This window comes from Spermophilus citellus (assembly GCF_964194105.1).
Source record: "Spermophilus citellus genome assembly, chromosome: 15".
Lineage (NCBI taxonomy): Eukaryota > Metazoa > Chordata > Mammalia > Rodentia > Sciuridae > Spermophilus > Spermophilus citellus.
In genome coordinates this window covers 64,205,769-64,231,202 of record NC_138195.1, presented here as the reverse complement: position 1 = coordinate 64,231,202, position 25,434 = coordinate 64,205,769, and the positions used below count along the sequence as shown (strand labels likewise).

General features: G+C 40.5%; 1 protein-coding gene across 6 annotated transcripts in view; it reads right to left on the bottom strand.

Annotated features, from left to right (window-relative positions):
* PLCE1 (phospholipase C epsilon 1) overlaps nucleotides 1–25,434 on the bottom strand; it is a 289,115-nt gene that overhangs the window by 61,302 nt on the left and 202,379 nt on the right. For all 6 annotated transcript variants that reach the window (XM_081267709.1, XM_081267706.1, XM_081267708.1 and 3 more), the window contains 7 exons: nucleotides 25,015–25,160; nucleotides 18,934–19,192; nucleotides 16,760–16,965; nucleotides 8,702–9,377; nucleotides 3,137–3,319; nucleotides 2,072–2,189; nucleotides 1,352–1,508 (listed from right to left, as the gene is read on the bottom strand). In XM_081267709.1, coding sequence (XP_081123835.1) covers nucleotides 1,352–1,508; nucleotides 2,072–2,189; nucleotides 3,137–3,319; nucleotides 8,702–9,377; nucleotides 16,760–16,965; nucleotides 18,934–19,192; nucleotides 25,015–25,160 — 1,745 coding nt within the window. The remainder of the gene's footprint in view (nucleotides 1–1,351; nucleotides 1,509–2,071; nucleotides 2,190–3,136; nucleotides 3,320–8,701; nucleotides 9,378–16,759; nucleotides 16,966–18,933; nucleotides 19,193–25,014; nucleotides 25,161–25,434) is intronic.

Genomic DNA, 25,434 nt, shown 5'->3' with positions numbered 1-25,434 from the left:
CTTTCAGTTTTGTTGTAAACCTAAATTTGAAGAAGAGTTTCAAGGGTGGTAGGAAGAATTTCTATATTCCCTGACCCATTTGAGCCAGTTGTAAATATAAAAAGGTTAACGTACAAGTTCCTTACTCATTGTGAGAAAGAATTCTTCTATGTGTGTGTGTGGGGGGTGGGGATTGAAAGCAGAACCTTTCGCATGCTAAGCAAGCATGCTACCAATGAACTATCCCTTGGCTCTTTTCTTTCCATTTTGAAACAGGGTCTTGTTAAATTGTCCAGACTGACCTGGAAATTGGAATCCTACTGCCTCAGCCTCCCAAGTAACTGGGATTCAAGGCAAGCATTGCTTTGGCAAGATTCTTTCCTTTAAAAGATAATTTGCTACAGTATTCTTATCAATAGGGAGAGAGAGAGAATATGAATGAATGAATGTGGTGTGTGTATGTGTGTAGTGTATATATATATGTGATGTGTGTGTGTGTGTGTATGTGAAATTGACATTTCCAAAGTCAATGTGTGCTCAGACACACTCCTCTGTGGATAGGTGAAGAGTACCTGTTTTATCGTGGTTCTACATGAATTCTCTGAATTTCTTTAACTTTATTTGAAATATTTGAACTATATGAGTGGAGGGAGATGTAGTAGCCATTCTTGTTCTCTCTGGAAGTCTTTCATTTTAACATGTTTCTTCTTCTGAGAAGATAGATTTTGTTTCAAGTCTGCTATTTATATGAATCTTATATGATAATTTAATATAATACCAGCTTTAGAATTATATGTAAACATATCCAGTAGGCTTACATTTGAATTCATTTCTACAGGCATGTATAGCTTTTCTCATATCTGAGGATTAAGTATATTTCACCAATAGTGAAGTGCCAGGTAGCTTATATTAAAACTTAAGTTATTCTTCACTTAGAGCAGTACTAAGTACTAGCCGACAGAACTTCTTACAGTGATAGAAATGTGCTCTATCTGCAGTGTTCAGCTTAGTGACCATTAGCCACTTGTAACTATGGAGCACTTGAAATGTGGCTACTGTGATGAGAAGCTGGCTTTTAAATTTAATTTAATTTTGATCAATTTAAATTTGAATTCAAATACCCACATGTGGCTAGTGGCTACTATATTGGACAGTGCAGATTTAGAGAATCACAGCCTGGATTTTGTCACTGAACTTTGAAGGGTTGGTCTCTCAAATAAGTAAGGGCAATCAGAAGGTAGTATAAATCAGGAAAATTGGGATCATTTAAAATTTGGAATCAGTCTTTCCACAGATAATTGGAAGCATGTGTCCTTCTATACAACTGGAATGATGGGAAGGATCCTTCAGTTTTATCATGTTAAGGCCCCACCTGGACGGACTCTTGTTTGAAGAAGACAGCACAGGGGAGGAGACTGGCCTGATGGGAGATGACGTCCCGGCAGCCACATTGGGGGACCCAGCTGTAGTCAAAGAGTGGGCTCTTCTGGAAGGGAGAGGATTGGGAGGGCTAGCAATGGCATTCGCCTCTGTAAGGATGAAAGATGAAAAAGAGAACTGCTCATATTGTATTTTCCTCAGAAATCAAATACAAACCAAAGAGGTCTGAGCAAACCAACCTATGCATCAAAATATTTTGATGAATGGACTAATGTGGTAGATTTTCAACTGGTTACACATTACAATCATTTGGGGGAACTTAAAAGTATATAGATGCCCAGGTTCTAGCCCCAAAATGTCTAAATCAGTCAGTCTTGGGTGTGGCCAGAACTTGGAGATATATTCTTAAAAGCTCTACTCTCTAGCCAGGGTTGAGAATCTTTCATCTAATCCATCAAATTGTATCTTGTTCATCAACTATTACCTGCCAATAATGGCAAGTTAATTATAATAATGTGAGAATTTTGTTCCAAGTAGATTATGTTTGTAGAAGTGCCTTTTAGGTACTTTTAAGTATCTTTTTGGTTTCATCATCTGGTTTTTTAAAAAAAAAGTATATTTAAGTTTTGTTAAGAATGTCTACAATGCTTAAATCACAACTTAAACCAAATGTGTTTTTCCTATGACATTAAAACCCGCAAATCTCCTGTACCTGATTCTTCTTGTTCATTTGTGTCTTGAGGATCAGAACCACTCCGGCCTCGACACTCTTTGTACATTTTGACCTTTCGAGTCGCCATCTCGTCATCAGTTGCTTCTCCACTTTCACCCTGGGAACACAAAGATCAGATAGCTCCTGGCCCGTTTTTTCCCTCCCTCCACAGCTGCTGTTTGGGCAGGGCTCTATTCTAACCCACTCTCCTTCGAAACTCTCTCCCCCAGCTGAGGCCAGGAAAGACCCGTTAAGGCTGATCACGTGTCCTCCTGACGTGCTGCCCAGTTTGTTCTTCATTGCAAGGCAGTTAACAGAGGGAGGCCGAAAAGAGGAGGCATATGAGCCCTGGAATCTCTGTGTACAGACACAATTGTGAAGCAGATAAAGGTCTGCTGCTATCAACAGCCTCATGTATGTAAAAAAGAACCTTTTTTTTTTTTTTTTAGATAGTCACGAAGCAAATATGCTATCATGTTACAGTGGTAATATATGATTTATAGTATATTGTGAACATATATCTTAGGTAGTGTTCCACATACAGCATTATGGCCCTCTAGGACCTTCATAATGTGACTCCTGTTCTCTTTTAGCCCTTCCTTGCCCAACTCAGTACTGATGCTTCAGCTACCCAGAGTGGCATGTGCTTCCCTGAACAAGCTATGACTCCATGCCTCTCTGCTGTCTCGTCTGCCAGGGCTGCTGTCCTTTGTATTATTTACTTGGTGAACTCCTACACATCTTTCTAGACCCATCAGTGAACTGCTCTGTGCCGTCTTCTCTGCCTGCCTCTTAGCTCTGTATTTTCCTTCTTGCTGGTCCCATAGCAAAGGATTGGACAGCAACTTAGATTGCACTGTTTTGTTTATGTCTCTGAGTTCTTCTATGGACTTCACCTTTTCCTGGTGTTGGCTTGGTTCCTGGTCCTGGCCTTGGTAGCAAGAGGTATGTGACATTTGTTTTATACCCCATGTGGTCCCCAACTGAAATAACCTAAGGTGATATAGGCCACACAATAATCCTGGAAGATTGAGTATAGAGCTTAAGAAGCAAATAACACTGTACCCTCATGAGGGTTTTCTTCTTTTTCTTGGCGGTGCTTAGGCCCAGGGTGTTGTTTCGCTGCACATTGGGTTTCTCAGCATTCTTTGCTGATGTCCCAGGGCTGGGGTTTCGAGTACTCCATCGTCTGCCACCAAACAACTCCACAGCATGAGCCAAGGTTGGGCCTTCATACCGGCCATCCTCCTAAAAAGAACCACATGCTGAACAAATAAGGAAGGGGCAAGCAATGCAGAAGTAAATGTATTAATGGTTCCTAGCAAATTCCCAGAGGTGGAAAGGCACAGGCAGCCACATAAGAATAATTGACCTGGCCACCCATGTGGCTCTGAACTCCCTGCTGAACATTTCATAGGGTTCTCTGCTATCCTGGTCACATCCTGATCAGGTCTGGTGATATGCTTTAAACCATCAACTGGGATAAAAAATAATTTGTATCCTGGCTTCAAAACTAACACTGTAGGAGAATTCATTAAGACTTACTTTGCAAATTGATCCTTTGGACGACTTGGTGGTGTCAGGAGTTGAAAATAGGGTGGGGATCTATTTAAGTAAAATTAACTTTTATTTGTCCACTATTATATCACATCAAGTAGATTCTCACCTAATTTGATGCTCAGGGAAGTCTGACTTGAAATAGAGGGGATATGGCCTATGTGAAATTCACTTGGAGGGCCCTGGGGAGGTCCTCAAACAGTTGAGTTGTCATCCTCTTGAGTGAGTGAAATCTGAAGATGGATGGAGAGCTCATGGGACTTAGAATACCAAGGAGATTGTGATGCTGTGAGCAGCAACACACACTCAAGGGGGAGATAGTGGTTTACAATAGTTACTGCTTGCAAGGCAACTCTGAGCAACATCTTTTAAATGAGTAATGGCAGGGATTTACTTAACTAAACAATGGTCAATGATTCGTTCCATAAGTCAGCAGAATCAGTTAATAAAACCACAAAAAGCCACATCTAAATTAAACACAATATCGCTATTTCACACACTGCATAAAAGGGTTTCTTTAAAATTAATTTCCATGTACTGTCTCTACTTTCTGAAAACTTTTAAGGGTAGTCCTCCTTTACAGTTCCAAGGAAGTGCTTGTTAATAGTGCTTTGCTTTGTTGCAGATCCTATGCAAAGAATAAAGAGAATTTGTGTGTGCATGCTTACTCCTTCATCCTAATGTTCAGTGACTATCTGATTTTATGACTTGCTGTGAATACTACCTTCTGAATCCCAGGATGCTGAGTAACTTGGGCAATTGACGTAGAAACCTTTAGGTGACCTCTTGTAGTGGGACATCTGTACTTATGTCTGTCCATTATCCACTTCCCTCTTCTCCAGCTATTTCCCAATTTTATTTTATCTCTTTTCCATTAAATATAATCTCAATTGAAGGGCATCTAGGTTGGTTCCACAGTCTAGCTATTGTGAATTGTGCCGCTATAATCATTGATGCAGCCGTATCCCTATAGTGCGCTCTTTTAAGGTCCTCAGGGAATAGTCCGAGAAGTGCAATAGCTGGGTCAAATGGTGGTTCCATTCCCAGCTTTCCCAGGAATCTCCATACTGCTTTCCAAATTGGCCTCACCATTTTGCAGCCCCACCAGCAATGTGGCATCTATACACAATGGAATATTATGCAGCACTAAGAAATGACAAAATCATAGAATTTGCAGGGAAATGGATGGCAATAGAGCAGATTATGCTAAGTGAAGCTAGCCAAGCCCTAAAAAACAAATGCCAAATGTCTGCTTTGATATAAAGAGAACAACTAAGAACAGAACAGGAAGGAAGAGCATGTGGAAAAGACTACAGTAAACAAAGATGAATGGGGGGAGAGAAACGGAGAGAGAAGGGAAAGCATATGGAAATGGTAGGAGACCTTCAAGGATACATAAAATTATAAGAGGCTATGAGGGGCAAGGGGGAGGGAAAAAAAAGGGAGAGAATTGAACAACAGCAGGGGAGATAGAGAGGGAAGATGGGAGGGGAGGGGAGGGGAGGGGGGATAGTAGGGGTTAGGAAAGGTAGCAGAATACAACAGACACTAATATGGCATTATGTAAAAATGTGAATATGTAACAGATGTGATTCTGCAATCTATATTTGGGGTGAAAATGGGAGTTCAAAACACAATTTGAGTCTAATGTATGAAAGATGATATATCATGAGCTATGTAATGCTTTAAATAATCAATAAAAAATTAAAAAAAAAATAAAACAAAAAAAAAATATAATCTCAAAGTGGAATAGCCTCCCTTGACCAATGATTGGTGCATGGTCCAAATAAACCAATCAGAATCGTTCTCCCTGGCATGGGATTCCTGAATGCAGCAATACAGGGGATGAACATGGCTGGAGATCATTCCACTTGATTCAGGCCTGCTGAAGAGAGCCCTGCTGAAAGTCACTCCAAACTGGGATGAACATTTCATGACACACTTTAGCAAATAGTTTTTAACTGCTTAATGAATAATACACAGTTGAAAGAAGTTTTGTTAAGCCTTTACCTATGCATTTTTAGCCTACACATCTTTAAATTTTCGATAGATCTGTTACAGTTTACACACAAAAGAATTAGCCCTATTAGCTTCTGCTGTTTTGGGTTTTCTAATTTCAGAACATCCCAACATGGACCAAAATGTACCCTTCAAATATTAGGCCAGAAATAGGCAGGGTACCTTTTTTAAAAAAATATTTTAAGGAAGCTTTCTGGGAACTAAAATGCAGTTTGAATCTTTTGTTTTTTTAAGACAATAACCTCTTGTTTGGGTAAAGGATATATCTTCTTCCTTACTGTGTGAGGAGGACTGTTGAGTGTGAAGGCACTTTCTCAGATTTAGAAAAGAGTTCATGTGAAGAAGACTAGAGAATTGATTCCTTTTAATATACCCCCACACTTTTACCTCTTGGCATATCTTTCATATGACAGTTTAAACACTGTTAAACTAATCTATACCTCCATAGATTGTGAGAACCTGTTTCTGTTGATTACAACCAAAGATGTTTACCTGATAATCTTGTATTTACCTCTTGCAGCTTTCCGAAGCCCCTTCCAAATACCCTCAAAATAATCGGCTCTCAGCAATGCCCAGGATAACTTGAAGCCAGAGCTCATATGTTAGTTTATCTTTCATAATTAACATCAATGTTTCTGGACAGTTTACTGTCCTTTATTTCCATGTTTTCTCCTCCAATGCTGGAAAGATTATTTTTGCCTATATAACATTGCCTATATAAACATTTCCCAAACCGGGGATAAAGAAATGCTCTTCTAGGAGTATTAACAGAGGTCTGGAAAAATCCAAGAGATTTCTCAAAAATGTCTTTAACTTATAGGTAGATATTTAAATAGTTTATTTTATTTTTTTTTGTACTAGGACACATCAGAGCACTTTATGGGCTAACGTGTATTATAAATAATTTTAACATTATACTAATGCTACATAGCACAGTCGGTTTTAGTTAATCAGCTAAAATGGAAACTAAAATATCTGCTTCCTGTGTGTTCCCCGGGGAGCTTTCAGTGTGGTTGGCTACTTGGAAGAAAGGTCTTCAGGGGCTCTTATGAGAATTGATTTTTAATTAGGATTATTCTTCTGCCTTGTAGAGTCAGGAAAAATCCATCATCCATGGACATTTAACATTTAACAAAATATCCATTTGGCCTTTTGCTCTTTAAGCAGCAAAACCATTTGACTGTCCCTGAGACAATTTGGGAAACTGGTGTACATTAGTCTATATTGGTCTGTTGGCCTTTTCCACGTTTTTCTTCTGGAAGAAACTTTGTCTATTTTCAAGGCATGGCGCCTGTCTTCTTAAGTGACTCCTGTAGCATGATCTCTGAGGAAGAATTTCCACATTTCTTAAGTGACAGAGATACATGGAACTATCTGGCTTCTACCCTGCAGTGTCTTAGTTCCTGTGGAGGATGGGGGCAGGGCTCTGTTTGCAGTGTTAGACTGGGGCTTCTCTTGGTCCCTTCTGTCTCTGCTCCAATGGCACTTTTTTACCTCTTCATCTGTTGTCCTTGGTTTGAGCTTGTGCCTCCTTCAGCAAAAGCTGAAGGCTGCAGGGGTAAATGAGAAAGCAGTACATTTTATGCATGAATCCAGTTACTTATGCTATCATCTTGAGAAGAAAACAGATGGAGAAACTAAAGCACATAGGCTTTGTGACCGGGGTTGTAATTAAGCTCAAAGACTGACTTATGTCTATGTTTGATAGTTTTTTTTCCCTTGACTCTGCAAGGTTGAGGAATAATCCCAATTAAAAATCAGTACTCATAATAATCCCTGAAGACCTTTTTCCAAATAGTTCACAGGCACTGAAAGCTTTCCATACAACACACAGGAAGCAGGTATTTTGGTTTCCATTATAGATGAGTTAACTAAAACTGGTTTTGTGCGATGTAGCATCAGCATACATGAATATATAGGTCTCTGTTTATTAATTAATTAATCAAATTAGTTATTCAGGATATGATCTCTGTTTATAATCACTCATGGGTGTGGATAAAGTAGAAAGAAGGGATATTATATGTGTCTCTGTTAATTTCCTAGGAGGAAAAATGTTTTGAGAATCATGTTATAGATGAAGTCATCCATGTGAGTAATTTTAGTCATAATTCTAATTGTCCTATGATACTAATAAGAAAAGACATTTTCCCCATCAAGACAGAAAAGCATAATAAATTAAAACTGAATACTTTGATATGATCAAATTGACAATGCCATTTCAACAGTGTCACCTTATGGGAAGATTTATGACTCATTTTCTCAGCAATCTACCCTTTTCTTCCTTGACAAACATGATACTCTAGTTAACGCTGGTGTCTCTCCTCACCATCTCATTTAGCCCAGACCTGTCACCACTCTAAGCTGGAGTGTTGAAGGACCTGACAACTTAGGGTTAATGAAAAACTCAATTTAAGCAGCTGGTTTTAGAAAATTGCCTGCTAAGGGCTATTGTCACTGTAAACCTAGTGAGCGTGAACTTCAGGTAAGAATGATCACACATTTGAGAGGCTTTCTTTTAAACTCAAAATTCTTCAATTAGGCAGCAATCCAATAAGGAAAGTAGCTCTCCAAGTGCTACACAACTCACTAGGCAATGAATCAGGATTTCAGTTTCCAAAGGGGAGGTTTCCAATGTATCAGCTATTCTCTAATTAATAATAAAATCATTCAGATTACAACATTTTTGACTGAAACCCTGAGTCAGTGAAATTGTTTGTGCTAACTGGCTTTTTTCTAGATTAAAAAACTATAGTAAGCATAATCACTATTATATACAAAACAATAACAGGGCCTACCATCAACAGACACTGTTCCTTACACATTTTAATTTACATTGTAGCTTTACACATATTAACTCAGTTCTTAAAGGTAGACAACAGGTACTATCATTTCCATTTTATAGATAAGAGAACTGTGGTACCAAGAGGTTAAGTAAAAAATGCACAAGGTCACAGAGGTGGTAAGTGGCAGAACTGGGAACCTGGTGGTCTAATTGCCAATTGCCTGCTCTTGAGGATGACTGGCTCTGGAGTGAGGAATGGCTGCACCCCTTACCTGATAGAGGCTCACATACTGTTTCCGCAGCCACTGCTGTCTTTGGTCGGGGAACCTCCTCATCTTTCTCACGGCTCTAGTGAGTTCCAACAGTCCACTGAAGAGCATTTTAGCTGTGTGCTTTGGTGCCACAAAGTGCAATAGTCTATTGTCCGTAGTTTGAAGCCCATAGAGAAGTGTCACACCAGTCTCTGACAGAAGCATGCTACCCAGTTTGTTCTGAACACACACAGTGTGTATATCAATGCTAGGGTGTCCCATGTACACCGCCTTTGCTGAAAACAGATCTAAGACCCCTTCCACCAGGCCACTCAATACAGTATTGCCCAGTAGCGGGAATTTGCCGGGCTCGACGGTGTTACTGAGCGCACTGAGTTTTGCCTTAGTGCTGGCTGGGGAGGCGGTGGTGGGCTTTGTCCAGGTCAAAGTGCTATTGTCAGGCTGCAGCTGGAGGAAGCAGCGGGCAGAGAGGTGTGTGTCCTGATCGTAGTGGATGACCGTGGCCCCCTGAAGCAGGAACTGATGCACATCAGCTTGGATGGACAGCACATACCAGGGGATGAGCTCCGTCCCATGGGCAAAGGCCTTCTGTGACTCCTCTGATCCATGAGGATCACATTCTTTAGTTTGCTCAAAGATGTCATTTTCTGAGTCCAGCAAATCTCCAATTATAAACCTGATGGAAAAGAGACACAAATTTGGTGTGTCTTATAATCAGAAGGGGACCAATCTCAAGCCTTTTACTCATACTGGACTTCATGTTTCATCCTACTATAAATTAAAATAGAAAATAGAAAATGCTAAATGTCACTGGGTAATTTTTTTAGAATGGCATTCTAAAATCTTACATTTAGCAGGGTGTCTGATCATAGGCCTAAGAAAGGAACTAGTAGAGGCATTATTATATTTTTATTATCAACAACCGTAATCTTGTGTCAGGAACAATGTTAGTTTTTCCTCTTGTGTCAGGAACAATGTTAAAAACTTTATGAATATTTTTGCATTAAATCTGTTCTACTTATGAAGTAAGTTTAATTTATTCTGTTTTATCTGTGGGAAAAAAAAAACAAGGTTCAGAAAGAGAAAGCTGAGGTTACCCAGCTTGGAAAAGGCCTAACCAAGGTGAGATTCTGGTCTGTCTACACTCACCTATAACCTGGGATTGAGTAGGTTTATTTGCCTTCCAGTTAAATCACAAACAAAAATCATGACCTGAATATATTTGTGCTAAAATAGGGGCAAATATAAAATAAAATGAGTTTCTTGGGGAAATATGGTCACGGTGGTCAGTTATGCAAGGATAGTTCTCCTTCACTAAAACTTAGATGTTCATTCTGTGTATATATGTGCGTGTGCAAGCACGCACATGCACACACACATAAAAGCCTTGTCTAGCCAGGTGAGATGGTGCATGCCTGTAATCTCAGTGACTCAGGAGGCTGAGGCAGGAGGATTGCAAGTTCAAAGCCAGCCTCAGCAATTTTGTGAGGGCATAAGCAACTTAGTGAGACTCTGCCTCAAAAATAAACGGGCTGGTGATGTGGTTAAGTGCCCCTGAGTTCAATCCCTGGTACCAAAAACAAAACAAAACAAAACAAAACAAAACAAAACCCTTGGTCTACTTGGGAAGTTTAACAAGTTCCCTTCCCTGGATCAGGAGCATGGATTATAAGGTGGATCTGGGGAAAGGCAAGAGACATCTTATTGCCTATATTCTATCTGGCCACCTTAGCAGGAACTTGCCAATACTGTAAGAAGTTATAAGTAAGATCAAGGTTTCTTCTACTCTTTGGTTCACAGACATTACCAGCAGAGTGTTGGACAAAACTGTGAAGGAGCTGATCCACAGGTGTCTGGGAAGGAAGGTTCTCATTGTCTTGAGGCACTTGGGAGCCTACTGCCTCTGGCAAGAAATGAGCAACATCACTAGGTTTTCTGAAGTTCTTTTTCTTGAAGAATGGCAGTAGAATCCAAGATCTGGGGGGCTGGTGCAAATACATTATATTTTGTGCATTTTTCTTACTTTACATTTCATGAGAAAAGAATGAAAATCCTGCTTGTACAATATAGCTCCACTCCTCTGAAACAGCTCTTGGTAACATAACACCGCTTATGTTCACCTCCACGATTGCTTCATACTTCGTGTACTGGTTAGGAACATGCCCTTTGTAGTCACCTGGGCTTCATGCTCAACTCTACCAACTGTTTGCTGTGTGACTTGGTAAAAACATTTGAACTCTCTGGGCCTTATTTCACTTATCTGTTAAATGGCAAAAATACAATGCTCATCTCATGGAGCAAGAGTAGAGATGGAATAAGATGACCCTTGGAAAACAGCACAGAGCTGGCCCGGTAAAGTGCACCACTATAATTAAATGTCAGAAGACCAGTGTTCATTCCTTCCACTTCTCCCCCACTTCTCATGACTAAATCAGCCCAGCTGTTCCCCTAAAGGGGCTTTCTTCGGAGGCTACTGCCAAGTTTTTTCGTTTGGGACCATTTCCACATTCTCCAGGTCACACTTTTTTTGTTGTTGTTCTTGTTTTTTTTAAGAGCAAAAAAGATTCAGTTGGTGAGTATCAACAGTGATTTAAACACAACCTATGTTAATTTCGACAGAGAACTTCTGATTTTAATTTAGCAAGAGAAATCATGTTTCCCATATTTCATTTAAGTTCTGAGAGAAATCAGGGATTTTTTTTTTCTGTGAAAAACTAGACATTATGAAAAATAGTGTCTGGATGACAAATTAGATGGCTTCTCTGGAGCCTGCTTCTGCCTTCAGAGATGAGGTAAACCGGCAGAGAGGGGACACCGTCTTTCTTAGGATCAGTTTTTATTTCAGAATGCAAAAGAGAACTAATGCCAGATGGTAATGATTCCATTGAAGAGCATGCTTCCAGGGACTAATTTCCAAAATAAAATTGACAATTGTTTGTCATGAAATAAGTTCATTTCAAGCAGGAAACTAGTAGTATTTTTTTTATTGGTTTCCTAGATGATGGAGTGAATTTTGTGCAGTTTTATGTCTGATTCTCTCTGAAGACAATTTTCTGTGGGTCTACAAGGAATAATGTAGAACCTTATGATCTGTTTAGAAACCAAATAATGTTGGCCAAAGATAAAAGACGTGGTTGGTCAGCAAAGAAACAACCTTGTCACTCTTAGGTCATATGCATTAGGGAAAAGACCAAGGAGTGAAAATAGAGTGGTTTTTATCTTACTTCTCAGGACTTCCATAGCGTTCTCTAGTTAGGAACCATAAATTAACAGCCAAACACTTTTCTAATGTTCTTCAATGAAAATCTCATACTAGGTATCAAAGGGCTATTTGCCAACCTGGTTCTATATTTTCTTTGTAAGTGTTCATTACTTTCTACAAATTCAAAATCATTGCTTGGACATGAATCATAAGCCTAAATTTAATGTTTTAAGATAGAAAAAAAATCACCTTTTTCAAATGACCTGATAATAAGTAATAAAAATCTAGTGTTTCTAAAGCTATTTTTTTTTCTGGAAAATTCTAGCATTTAATTAACCCAGCCCCTTTCTGAACTACAGGAAGTCTCTAAAATTATATCTGGGTAGTACGTGGACTTCACAGTCAGCTAGCCTGAATTTGAATCCTGATCTTGTGAGATCCTGAGTAAAATAAAAATGTTATGAAGATAAAATAAGTTAATATATGTAAAGTGTTTAGGCCAGAGTTTGCTGAAAACTAGGATCTCAATAAATATTAGCACAATGTATATTGCTAATATTATTATTGCCTGGATTGTATCTACAAAGTCAATATTATAGAACAAAAGCACTTGCACACAAACAACTTCTCTTGAAAATGATGTTCAGGTTTAAAATTGTGATTCAAAAGATAAATTAACCTATACTGTTACTCAGCAGGAAAATGACTCTTTTTTATCATAAGTCACAGAAACAGATTGTGCTCAGGTATTGGCCAAAGAGACAGGAAGAGAGAAAAACAGAGGGTCCCATGTGTCCCCAGCAAAGCTCAGGAGAGAGATCATGTTAAGGTCCAGCCTGGGCTGAAGCAGTCAGCTGTATACAAAGGATGTTGTGTAGTGGGTGGTTGCAAAGTTGGGATCTGGTTGCTTGCAAAGTTCTACTCCATCTCTTTTGGAGAATAAATGATTAGCTTGGTATCATTGTCTTAGTTTTGGGCATCGATGTGTATGCCTGTGTGTGTATGGTTAATCCTGGTAACTATTTTCTCAGATACCCAACTTTCCTATGCTTAGCTTTCTTATTTTCCATCACTATGAGGTCAGATTATCTTTCAGGCAAGTCTCTAAGAGGTTTTGGAGTAAGAGGATGCAGAACACAGCTATCTCCAGGAAGGGAGAGGAGTGTCACTGAGGGGTGCTCCTGCAATATGGCCACATGTTCACACCCCCAAAGCTTCAGCTTGGCATTTGGAGGACGGGATGACAGACATTAATCACAACAGCCACCGTTTCTCTGGAACTTATGACGCTGTTCACTTTGCTGGATTTACATGCACTGTCTCACATAATCCTCATGTCAACCCTCTCAAGTAGTATTATAATCTCCATTTTATGGATGACAAAAGAGAGGCTGAGTAAGGTTAAGTTGACCCACCCATGTGACACAAACAGAAAGACTCAGTCCAAACAGTCCCAGGCAATGTGACTGCAAGCTTTGAATCCTTGACCAGTTCCAGCGGCCTTCATTCAAAGGGTTTGTCTGAATTTATTCTCCTCTGACATCCCATTTCTCCAAACGTATGAGTCCTTCTTGAGGGTCAGCAGTGCTGAAAATGGTGAGAATGAGAACTCGCAGCACCTGTCTGACCCAACACCCTCTCTCCACACTTTGATATTTTTAGTTTCCATGTTTCCCAATGGGCTTACCTACTACCCATCTGTCTCCATGACTTACACATACGGAGACATAGCTAATTTACTCTTTGTGCTGGTAGATTAAAAAAAAATGTTACTAGAAGTGAGCTTTGCAGCCACAGAAATATAACTGGGATGCCTTTAGAATTCAGGAGTTCCTGACCCACATATGAAACTAAGTATGAAAAGAAGTTGAAGGGTAGCCCCTCTTCTGTTCAAAGAAATGCCTTAATTACTGTGGGACAAAGGGTCCTGCCCTGTGATTGAGCACATGGTCAGACTTGTGGACCACGTCTGCTATTTGTTACGTAGGCAAGGGACTTCAGCTTTCTGAGCACAACTTTTTCATCTGTAGAGTTTAGCCAAGCTTACCTTAAAATTCCATTCTATGAGACTCTCTGAACTCTATTACTGTTGAGATCTTGAACTTTCTATGATCACTTTTCTGGGGTTTCTGGGAGGACTTGAAGCAGGTTTTCTGGCAGGACTCTGGTAGCTAAGAGTCTGGGAGGAATCATACCCCAACCCTTCCTGCAGCCTGCATGAGCTACAGGGCCATGCTATGCTTATCGTTTCTTTCTTCGAAATAATTTTCACATAGCTGGTGGCTGCCACATGAACAGGGGCCGGAGATTATCTTTGTCTTCATTTCAGTCAAATCAATGAGGCAGAGTTCTTCTGGCTTTTTGAGATCTGCTTGCCACATACTGTCCTGCACTGGACATTGTAATGTAGGGCTATGAATCAAGAATGGATTCCCAGGCAGAGGCAGGTGGTCATAGAAATAGTGCTTGCTGATCTGACTTCAGGGAATTCCATTAAACACCCCCTCCTCCTCTTGTGTGTGACCAGAAGTTCCTTTCAGAGAGGTAGACTTTTGGGATAAGGAAACAATTATCGGTACTTAGGTATAAAGATCTCAAAATGAGGATTTGAACGTGACTTTATAGGTTTCGCAAAATAAATATTTGCATTTTTTTTCACCCTTCTAAGAGTGCTTACAACAGGGTCTGGAAAATGGGCAGTGGAAGAGAATGTTCTTGGGATGTAGATGAGAAAATGATTAGGACAAGGGAATAAGCAGAAAATTGAAAATAAAAAGATTAATGAGAGTGATAGAATCATGGAAGAAATTTATCACTTGAAGGAAGCCCAGAGTACAGAAAAGGAGGGTAAAAAGAAAGCTGAGTCTAGGTCTCTGGGACTCAATCAAAGGGGCATTCCTGAAAGTATTTTAGGAAGCTGATATCTTTACATAACACCCCATCCTATATGAAGGCTTCTATAAAAGGGTATCATGTGAAATTCATTATTTAATCTAGCCAGAGATGATGTATTCTTTTTTTTTGGAGGTGGGTATTGGGGATCAAACTCAGGGGCGCTCAACCACTGAGCGACATCCCCACCTCTATTTTGTATTTTATTTAGAGACAGGGTCTCATTGAGTTGCTTAGTGCCTTGCTGTTGCTGAGGCTGGCTTTGAACTCATGATCCTCCTGTCTCAGCCTTCTGAGCTGCTGGGATTACAGGCATGTAACACTGTGCCTGGCAGGGATGATATATTCTTAAGAGTAGGACCTGAGGATGGAATTTAGTCAGATCTTACCCTGAGAAGAAGGCATGCTTCTTCCAAGCCACTGTTTGATTTTTCTTACAAATACTTGTGAACTTTGTAATGAATTAGGATTCCCTTTTTCCTTTGGCCACTAAGAATCTTGAAACAAAATTCAGTCATTGTACAGACAATATAATGTACATTTTTTGTATGTTTTATTTTTCTTATCATTATTTTACTTCCCTTTAATATCAAATATTCATATTTATTCTTACAAATGCCTAAAATCTTTTGTGGAAGCAGCTGGATGGTCACATAGATACCTATATAGAGAGATGGGCAGATATTATAGGCATAGACTAAGGACTTAAATGGTGATGAGATGCTTCCTGTGCAGATGTGCTGCTCTGCAGATGGTCTTCTTTCTATGCAGATTGCCACTAATGTCAGCAACTTGTCACTGAGAGGACATTCAAATGTTCTCTGAGCTGTGATAAATTCAAACAATAACAAAAATGGTATATGAGATCTTCGAGCTATTTAAACACTAGGGCAGTAACAGTTAATCTTGGAGCACTAGTCCCTCTGAGGGAACGAGCTAGGGAGGGAGGTCTGGAAGAAAGCCCAAAGGACTTAGAGAAATTTGGAAATTATATTTATTTCCTTAAAACATAATAGCATTAGAACTTCAGACTCAAGATGTTCATTTCTGTATTGACAATCAATTTTAAGAATTAGGGCAACTCCAAAGAAATTACTTTCTGAAAACACGATTTGTCCTTCCCAGTGAAAGTACATGCAAACACACACACACACACACACACACACACACACACACACACACACAGCAATGGCTTACAAACCCACATACACATGTATGTAGAATCCAGGATGATGGCAGGGTCATGAGTATTGATCACAAACAAAGCCTTTGACGGCAAACATATCAAAGTTAGTAGACCTAATGATTTTGTGTAGCTTGATAGGGTTCTTCCCTGGGCCAGCCTCTGCCATTGAGGTTACGCTTAACCATGAGTAAAATACTTTGAAGAAAGGCAAAGGATGCCCAACCCACTGATTTCTGTGTTTCTTTTGGCTGTGGGTAAGCAGGTCTGGCTGGGCTGCAGTGTGCACTGATAAACAGTAAGAACAATTATGAAGCATCAGATCCCTTGAATGAGTAGAGCTAATGTTAAAACACCTCGTGGAGCAGTGTTTCTCAACTTCAGGGAGCCTTGAACTCCTGACTTAGAATCATCCAGAGATTGGGGAGAGCTGCTAAAAGAACTGGTTTCTGGGTATCACCCCAGACCTACCAAAGTATTTTTTAAATTAAAGATATCCAGCTCAGCACCCTGTCCAGGGATTAAAAACCACTGCTATGGAAACTGTGAAATGAATAAAAGATCATGTTTGTACTTCTGAAATTTAATTTGCTGAATTTTAAAAAATGGCAGGATAGCCCTAGTTTTTTTTTTTTTTTTTGAAAGCAGTAACAGGTACCCTATTAATACTTTTAACGTTTTTTTAAATTAACACTTTTAACGATTTTTAACGTTTTTATGTATCAGTTAAAAAATAAACTGAAGAAATGCTCAGTCCCCCTTTGCCATATGAAAAACTTACTGCCATCGGGTTTTCTCCTTCAGGGAGTTTTTCCTAGAGCTGTCCCCTTCACTGGCACTGTCCTCCTCCTCTGTCTCCAGACTTCGACTGCAGCTTCTGATGATCTGAAAGATACTGTTGACGGTGGACTCCTTCTCCGAATTCTTTAAGCCATTTTGTCCCACTCGTTGCAAGAAATTATCTTGTCCACTGTAATCTGCTACAAACTACGGAAAAATATATGGAGAGTTTTCTATTGCAACTTAATATAATACGTCCGAATAACCTACTTGGCTAGGGAAAGGAAATCATAATAGCAATAAATAACAGCATTTGTGCCTATTTTATTGGAAAGAAAACAAGAACCTCCAGGAAAAACATTTTTTCATTTCACCACGTGAAATATCAAAACTCAAATTTGTTTCCACTGAGACAACTTTAGTCCCTGCAGGAGTCAACACTCCATTCGGATTTAAAACACAAAAAGCAATATTATTTCAGAGCTCCCTAGGGAGAAGGTTAGCCACTTTACAGAGGAAGGGCAGAGTTAAGGATAAAATACCCTTGTACGGAGCATCGAGGAACACCATGATGAAAGCATACCATGCTACGAAACCAGATGAAATGAAGGGGGTCCAAGGAAAGCATTAAGAAATGTTGCCTTTTAACTTTATTATTCATACATCCACTGGTGGGACAGTGACCCCTGGGTGCTTTTTCTTTTTTCCCCCCTTCTTTGGATACTGGGGATTGAACTCAGGACTCAGTGGCACTGATCACAGAGCCACATCCTCAGTCCTATTTTCTATTTTATTTAGAGGCAGGATCTCACTGTGTTGCTTAGCGCCTCATTTTTGCTGAGGCAGGCTTTGAACTCACGATCCTCCTGTCTCAGCCTCCCGAGCCGCTAGGATTACAGGTGTGCGTAGCATCTGGCTCCCTGGGTGGCTTTAAAGCTCTTTTTTTTAATAAAATTTTTTTTAGAGAGAGAGAATTTTTAATATTTATTTTTTAGTTTTCGGTGGACACAACATCTTTGTTTGTATGTGGTGCTGAGGATCGAACCCAGGCCGCACGCATGCCAGGCAAGTGCACTACCGCTTGAGCCACATCCCCAGCCCCGGTTTTAAAGCTCTTAATATCTGTTTTCTGATAAGAAAGCTTCACTCATCAGAGGTGAGAGCTGCAGCTAGGCCCAGAGATATGAGTTTCCCTCTTCCTAGGACAGGAGGGGTTGGTGTGGGTGTAGCTTGGCTCACCTTCAGCCTTCTTTATTTCTTGCACTTGTATCACAGGTGATAAACCTGAGAGCTGTCAGCCAGTGGCATTGCCTGTACCTGCTGGGATAGCTGGGGATGGCGGAGGGGTCTCAAGTCTTTCTGATACCAGATGATGCCAGTATGAGGTTTTTAGCTGTCTTTCCACTCTTACTAGGCTGGGTGAGGATTATAGGTGGTGAATACTGGTACAATGGTGAGAATCACCCTAGATTTGGATTTGGGACTTCCAGATATGAGATTCTCAAAATCTCTGTAAAGTTTTTTTTTTCTTTTTATCTTTTTAGTCCCTTCTTTCCTTTTAAACACCCCAGAGGGAGATTTTCTTATCTTATTTCTCCAGTTGTTCAATGCCCTCTTTTCCAATGCCCAACACCCTGGGTCCAGGCTCACACTATCCTCTCCACAACAGGAACAGGAAACAGTGGGCCTGGGAGAAGCGTGGGCAGCAGGGACTGAACCCTGGAGTGCGTCTTTGGATGAGACACCAGCTTTCTGAGCATCTTCCCATGAAGCATGGAGAGAAGGCCTTGTTGACTTGCCCCATTTTTTCTCCCACTGGTTTGGAGAAGGTAACACTTTCCCTTGACCTTCTTTATCCCCTGACTCTAGGCATTCCCACCCAATAAGAAAAACCTGCTGCCTTTAAAATAAAAGCCAGAAATAACACCCTCTTCCACTGGTACTAAAACAGTGTCACATGAAACCTAGCCAACAGTAAGGAGCCCCAAACAGTGCCGGTTGGCATTCTTTTCTCCAGAACTTCCTAGAACCTACCTGCTACCCAGAAACAACATAACAAGGACTACTGTGCACTCGGTGTGATGTCTCCATGTGATAGTGGGTACCAACAGGGCTGATGAGTGATAATGCAGTGATAATGGCTCCAAAGAGCACACTGGCTCTGAAAGGCCTCACCTCTAAAGTCTCCTCTTGGGAATTGTACCGCGGGCAAAGCTTCATGAGGCCAGAGGCTCCATCAAGTACTTCACAGAGCTCCTTCAGAAACACCCCACAGAACGGAACCACCTTGCAGCCAGGGATGTGCAGCGCGCGGGTCACCACCTTCCTGTACTCGGAGGAGGACTCGTGCTGAGCCATGGCATCCTTCAGGCTCCTCATGGTCTCGATGTCAGACTGGTCCATGAATTGCCACATCTTTAAAACTTTTCTTGACCTGTTGCAAATAAATGACACTATTTAGACTGAAAGAGAAATAATGGGGCTTACGGCAGATATCCTAAATTCCATACAAATCCATTCTTGTCACCTTCTTCGTGTTCTTTACTTGTTAACATTTATTGAGGATTCTTATCTCCACCTACTTCCTGAAATGGTATGAATATTACTTTCGTGAATTGAAACTCAAAATGAAACAGGACAGATGCAAACAAGGACAGGTTTACGGTGTGAGTTAATTACGGAAGCTGGGCCCTGGATATAAGTTTGAGCTTTTCTGATGGCTACTGCCAAAAGGGAAACAGTGGGTTATACAAAGTTTGTACAGATATTTGTGGAGAATGCCCACAGAAAACTTGCCCCATCTGTTCCTCTTGATCTGAGTCCCTTGATGGTATACATGAAAACTATTGTTTTGATCTCTTTGGAGAATTGCTTTTTACTGAATTGAGTTTGACATTAAGCCACCTGTCATTTGGCAGGGGAGGGGGAGATGGGGTGCAACCCCTGTCTTAGAGTGTTTTTTGCCTTAAAAAGATTTTAATGGATTTTTTTTCTACTTTGAAATTGCTGCTGAGATCTGCAGGTGACATTGCAGCCCACTTTCTAAACAGAGGTGTCAGGTGGTCACAAGGGAGGGCCCACACTGCTGTGCCCTCAATGGTCTCAGCCTCCTTCGGCCCACACAAAGAAACTGGATCTGAGCAGACAGGGAATACTTCTTTGGAGAGGGTTATGGGATGGCTCACGTGAAAAGGAGGGAAATGATCCCAAGTGTTGGGGACTTCAAGTGAACTCCATGGACATGTTGACCTGTGTCCCGGGAAGTCTGTTCATCACATGTGTGTGACTTTTGCCTCAAGATGAGAGGCTGGCTGGAGCTGCTGACAGCAAAGGGAGAGAGGAGGGTCCAGTGGACGTCCTGCATTTGCAGACTTGGGAGGGCAAAATAATGGGTGTCTCCTGTGAGTCCAGAGTGGACATTGTAGGAAAAGGTTGGGCCTGAGCTGTCTTGAAAGACTTTCCTGCCATGTGAGATGACCCCAGCAGGTGGGGCCTCCAGAGATAGACCCTGGAGAGTGGGGACTAGCCGAGTGGTTGCCTAGAGGGTGTACAGAATTTTTCCAGGTGAAGGAATAGTGGGGGGTCCTAACAGGACAAGGTGGGGGGTTAGAGGACTAACAAGGAGGAAACTCTAAACTCACCCACTTGGGTCTCCGTGAGGGCAGCAAGGACAAACCCTAACTGCTCCACTCCAGTAGGACCTTTTACCCCTCTTCTCCCTTTCTCTCTCCCTCTTCTGTTCTCTCCCCTCCTTTGATTCTGTAGGGACTCTGAGATGAAGGAAGAGGAAGGAAAAGTATGAACCATATCTTGTCACCTACTGCAAGTTTTTGAGAGTGGATGGTCTGTGAAATGTGGGGAAGGAAAGAAACTTTAAATGTATGAGAAATTGCAACTTTAATTTCTATCAGACTGGATTTTAAAAAATCATTATGTGTTATATGAGACATCCAAAAGACAGAGAAGGATGTGACAAATACTCATACGACCTCCTCTGGGTTTAAAACCAACATCAACCATAAGGCTGAGGCCCCAGCAGACTCTTCCATGATCACACATCCCTCATCCCTCTCTTCCTCCAGGAGGGATCAGCACTGGGACTGGGACTCTGGTCTCTGGTGTTTTCATGCCTTAGGATCTTTTTTTTTTTTTTTTTTTTTTTTTTTTTTTGTACTGGGATTGAACCCAGGGATACTTTACCACTGCATTACATTCCCAGTTCTTCTACTTTTTATTTAAAAGGACAGGGTCTTGCTAAGTTGCTGAGGCTGGCCTTGAACTTGCAATCCTTCTGCCTCAGCCTACTAAATTGCTGGGATTACAGGTCTGTGCCACCTTAACAACCTTACAGCTTTTTATACTTTTCTAATATACATATATGTTGCTAAGCAAGTTACAAAATTGTGTATTTTTAACGTAACATACATAAATAGTATCATACTATAGGTAATCTTAGGCAACCTATTGTATGAGTGTGTGTGTTTCTTTTTTAAATATTTATTTAGTTGTAGATGAACACACAGTATCTTTATTTATTTTTATTTGGTGCTGAGGATTGAACCCAGTGCCTCATACATGCGAGACAAGCACTCTGCCACTGAGCCACAATCCCAGCCCCAATGTGTGTGTGTGTTTAACACAACCTTATATTTCTAAGAATCATACCTGTTCATGAGTGTGGAGAAAGAGACTGCTTATTAACCACAAGAGTGACAGGAAAAGCCACAGAATCTCCCAGTGTATAACCAGGTTCAGGGTAGGGACAGCCAGTTGGGCAGGTTTGAAAGGCAGAAAAATTGGAAAAATAAAATTGTTTTCTGATTTCACCCCACTAAGTCTAGCCAGTCCTACAACTGTTTTTATAAAACAGTGAGTTGTTGTTGTTATTGCTGTTGTTGTTTTTGAAGGAATGAAGTGGAAGCATAAATAAATGGAGAAAATGATTGAATGAGAGGTTATTCTACTATTTAATGATTTCACATTTTGTTAATAATGGATTTGTCAGGGTACACTTGGAGTAAAGGACAAACTTCAGCAAAAATCAATTAGACGGAGAATTGGTACTATTTTAAAAATGTTTGTCTTTTTTTTAATTATAAAGTACTAGATGCTCATTGCAAAAACTAAACAAAATGAAACAAAAGATCACCAAAAAATATAGAAAAATCACCTATTATTTCATCAAACACAGACACTATAAGGTATACTTCCTTTCAGTATTTATTCTATCTAACTGTCTCATTGTAGAAATAGTGCTAATATTATTAAATAGACAGCTTTGGTCCCAGAGAGTTTTAGTCATATGTTACCTGTTTCCCAGTGATATAAAGCTTTTCATAAGCATCATTTTTTAAATCAGTTGTAAACATCATTTTTGACAGTTTATCTGGATCATCCTATTATTTCCTTTGAGTATTTTCCTATTGTTGTTCATCTGGGTTATTTTAAATTGACAGCACAACTGAGTGAATGTCTTTGATTATAAATTTCTGAACTTCTAATTGTTTCCTTAAAAGAGCTGAGAATTTAGAGGAAGCAAAATGTTCAATGTTTATATAGACAATAACAGTCATTTAACAACAAGGGTGTGCCTTCTTCCCATCCAGTTCTTAAAAAATTAAAAATGAAAAACTTCTAGTTATGCTGATGCAGTTAAATTATTTGGAATCCAAACACTCTCAGGCCTTTTGTACACAGGAACCCTGCCTCCACCATCATTCCATCAAGAGAACATTCTGCAACTCATCTCCTACATCTATTGTTCCACGAAAGAGCCAATTATACCCAGTACATTTCCCATCTGTCCATAAAGATCAGTTTAGTGTTAACCCAAGTGTAGGAGCATGGGAGTGGGTGGCAGTGGGTCTGGAGTGTAAGACAAAATGCACAAGGATCAGTGAGGGGTAGCCTGGTTTGAGGTTATTCCTTATCTACTGAGAATCTCCTGGCTGTAAGGCCTTCCTGGATTCCAAATGCAAACTAAGTTGGGTTGAAAAGTCAAATTCACTCTAAGTCTCCAAGGGTCATTCTGAAGCTATTCTTGTATTTAGAGAAACTAAAACTCAGCATGTGGTCTTCAAAAATCCACACCTCCTGGTAGTATGCTCTGGGTGGTCCCCACCCACAGTGACTTAGTGCTGATCCTGGGTGACAAGTACAGTGTGGCAGAAGTGACAGTGGGTCTTCTGAGGCCAGGACATAAAAGGCATAGCAGTTTGTGCCTTGCTCTCTGGAGTGCTCACTCTGGAGGGAGATCGCACCATGCTGTGAGCACAGTCACGTTCAAGGGGAGAGGAAAGAGGAGGTGTGGTCTTCAGCCAATAGCCAGCTCCAGCTTGTCAGTGAACTATTTTTATCATAATATAATTATTTTTTTTAGTATAAATGTAATACAGGTTTTTTTTTTTTTTTTTTTTTTTTTTTTTTTTGGTACTGGGGATTGAACCCAGGGACACTTAATCACCAAGCCACATCCCCAGCACCCCCTTTTAAAAATTTTATTTAGAGACAGGGTCTTGCTAAGCCTCTTAGGGCCTCGCTAAATTGCTGAAGCTGGCTTTGAACTTGCAATCCTCCTGCCTAGCCTCCTGAGTCGCTGGGATTACAGGCGTGCGTAATTCAGGTTCTTCATAGAAAACTTTTCACAAAAAGAACCAGAGTCATCTGGAAATAGCATTCTCTTATTCAATATGTGTTCTGTTTTTTCCTTCTTTTGAGCCATGCCAGGTCCAGCTGTATGGCCATTGTAAATTTCATTTCAAATGAGATGATCATTTGAGTTTATTCTTAGGTAAGAAAGTTCAAAAGACAAGAAAAAATTTCCCACTTGGAATTTTCATCTCCTTGCCCAACCTGGAATCTCTGTGTAGGGACCTGGAGAACCAAAGACAGATCTTGATGTTGTAATGCTATAAGGCAAGATTTACTTATAGTGAGAATCCTCACAGGGATGGCAAATCTTGGGAGACAAATTACAACATCACCACTGTCTCTTTATGAAGCTTTACTACATAGCAGGCACATCTACCTTTTGATATTATCCCCATTTTTAGACAGAGAAACTGAGGCTCAGTGGGGTCAAGTGGCTTGCCCAGATCACAGAGCTATTCCTTGGGGAATTGGGTTGGGGGGTGGCAGGAGTTGATTCCCTGTTACTAACTGGACAACTCATGCTCTCCTTCCTCAAACTCATGCTGCTTCCCACAGGAGGGCAAACAGTTATTTTATGTAACATAGCCAAGACTGAAAGGGAAGAAGGTGGGAGACTTTACAATGAGATGGTGGTTTTATTACTAGTTTGATAGAGAAGGCACAGGAGCAAATAGCTCAGTGGTCATGATCATGGGCTCTAAAATCCAGGATGCCTACATGATGCCCCAGCCATGAATGACTTACCTTCTCTTTAGTTTCCTCTTTTGGTATAATAGGGAACAATAATACTATCAATTTCAAAGAACAGTTTTGAGAATTGCAAGATATAAAGAGTGGAATGTACTTAGCTAGTCCAGTGTTTGACATCCTGTGAGTGCTCAATGATTATGAAAGAACCAACATTATTGGAAGCTGTTAGGGTCTGTAAACAAGTCAAGATGGCGCCTGGCATTTTGCCAGAGGGAGTGGTTTGTGAAGTAACGCCAGCAAGCCATTAAGTGTGGAGATTCCTTATTGGTTGACTGCTGTATCTAGTTTATGTTAATTGAGATAAGCTGTGTAGAATGTATATATACCCCTCTTGTCCTACAATAAGCGGCTCCCACTCCTGCTGTATCAATGTACACAAGTTGTTCGTCAGCCCCCGGTTATTTTGCTGCAGCCAGACTGCGGCAGGAAGCTTATTGTCAATATTAGCCATTGTTATTATTAAGGGTCAGTAGTAGTCAGGAGTTTACAATGCTGGGGTAATTCAAGAAGAGCTGAAGGGAGAGGTGACAGTGAGGTTTATGGGCAGGAAGGGGAAGAGAGGGACCAGTGATAGAGTTAATGGGTAATGCAGCCAGGTAATTTTACTTAGGCTGGCCAAAGCACATGGGATCAGACCACACACAGTGAAGTGGGATCATGTCTGGCCTACAGCGGCCAAATTCTGCAGCAACTTTGAAGGACAGGACTTGTGGTACTGGAAGGGAATAGTACACTCCCTAAAATGATCACTACCAACTGGTTTCCTTGGGTAAGTGTGGCTACCTGGGGAATTAATTCAGTGCTGTTGGCTAGTCAGAGGAAATAGTGCAGATTACCATATTCCTGCTGACTTACCTGAGGCCAGCCAAGAACTCCATGACAGCATTGTAGTTGCCCATGTTCCAGCAGCACTTGGCCACATGCACCAAATATGAGAAGACTTCCCGCTTTTCCTCCATGGAGCCTGCTGTGAGGATCAGCCATGTTACCCAGGAGCTCACCTGGAAGATGCAGGAGGGGCATTCACTGAAACTGTGTCCTGAAGCCAGAAACATTTTTTTTTCCACAAGAAAACGTTCTGTTTTTTTTTTTTTTTAATTAAGTTAGTATTAATAAAGGAAGGACTTGGCCTAGAGATCTGAAGTAAAAACCAAGCTCCATCACTGCTTTGAAACAGAAACTTGGTGAGTCATTAATGTCTATGTGTGTTCATCTTCATCTTTAAGATAAAGAGACTGAAAAGGGCAATTGATAAGAGCCCTCTTCAAAGTGCAC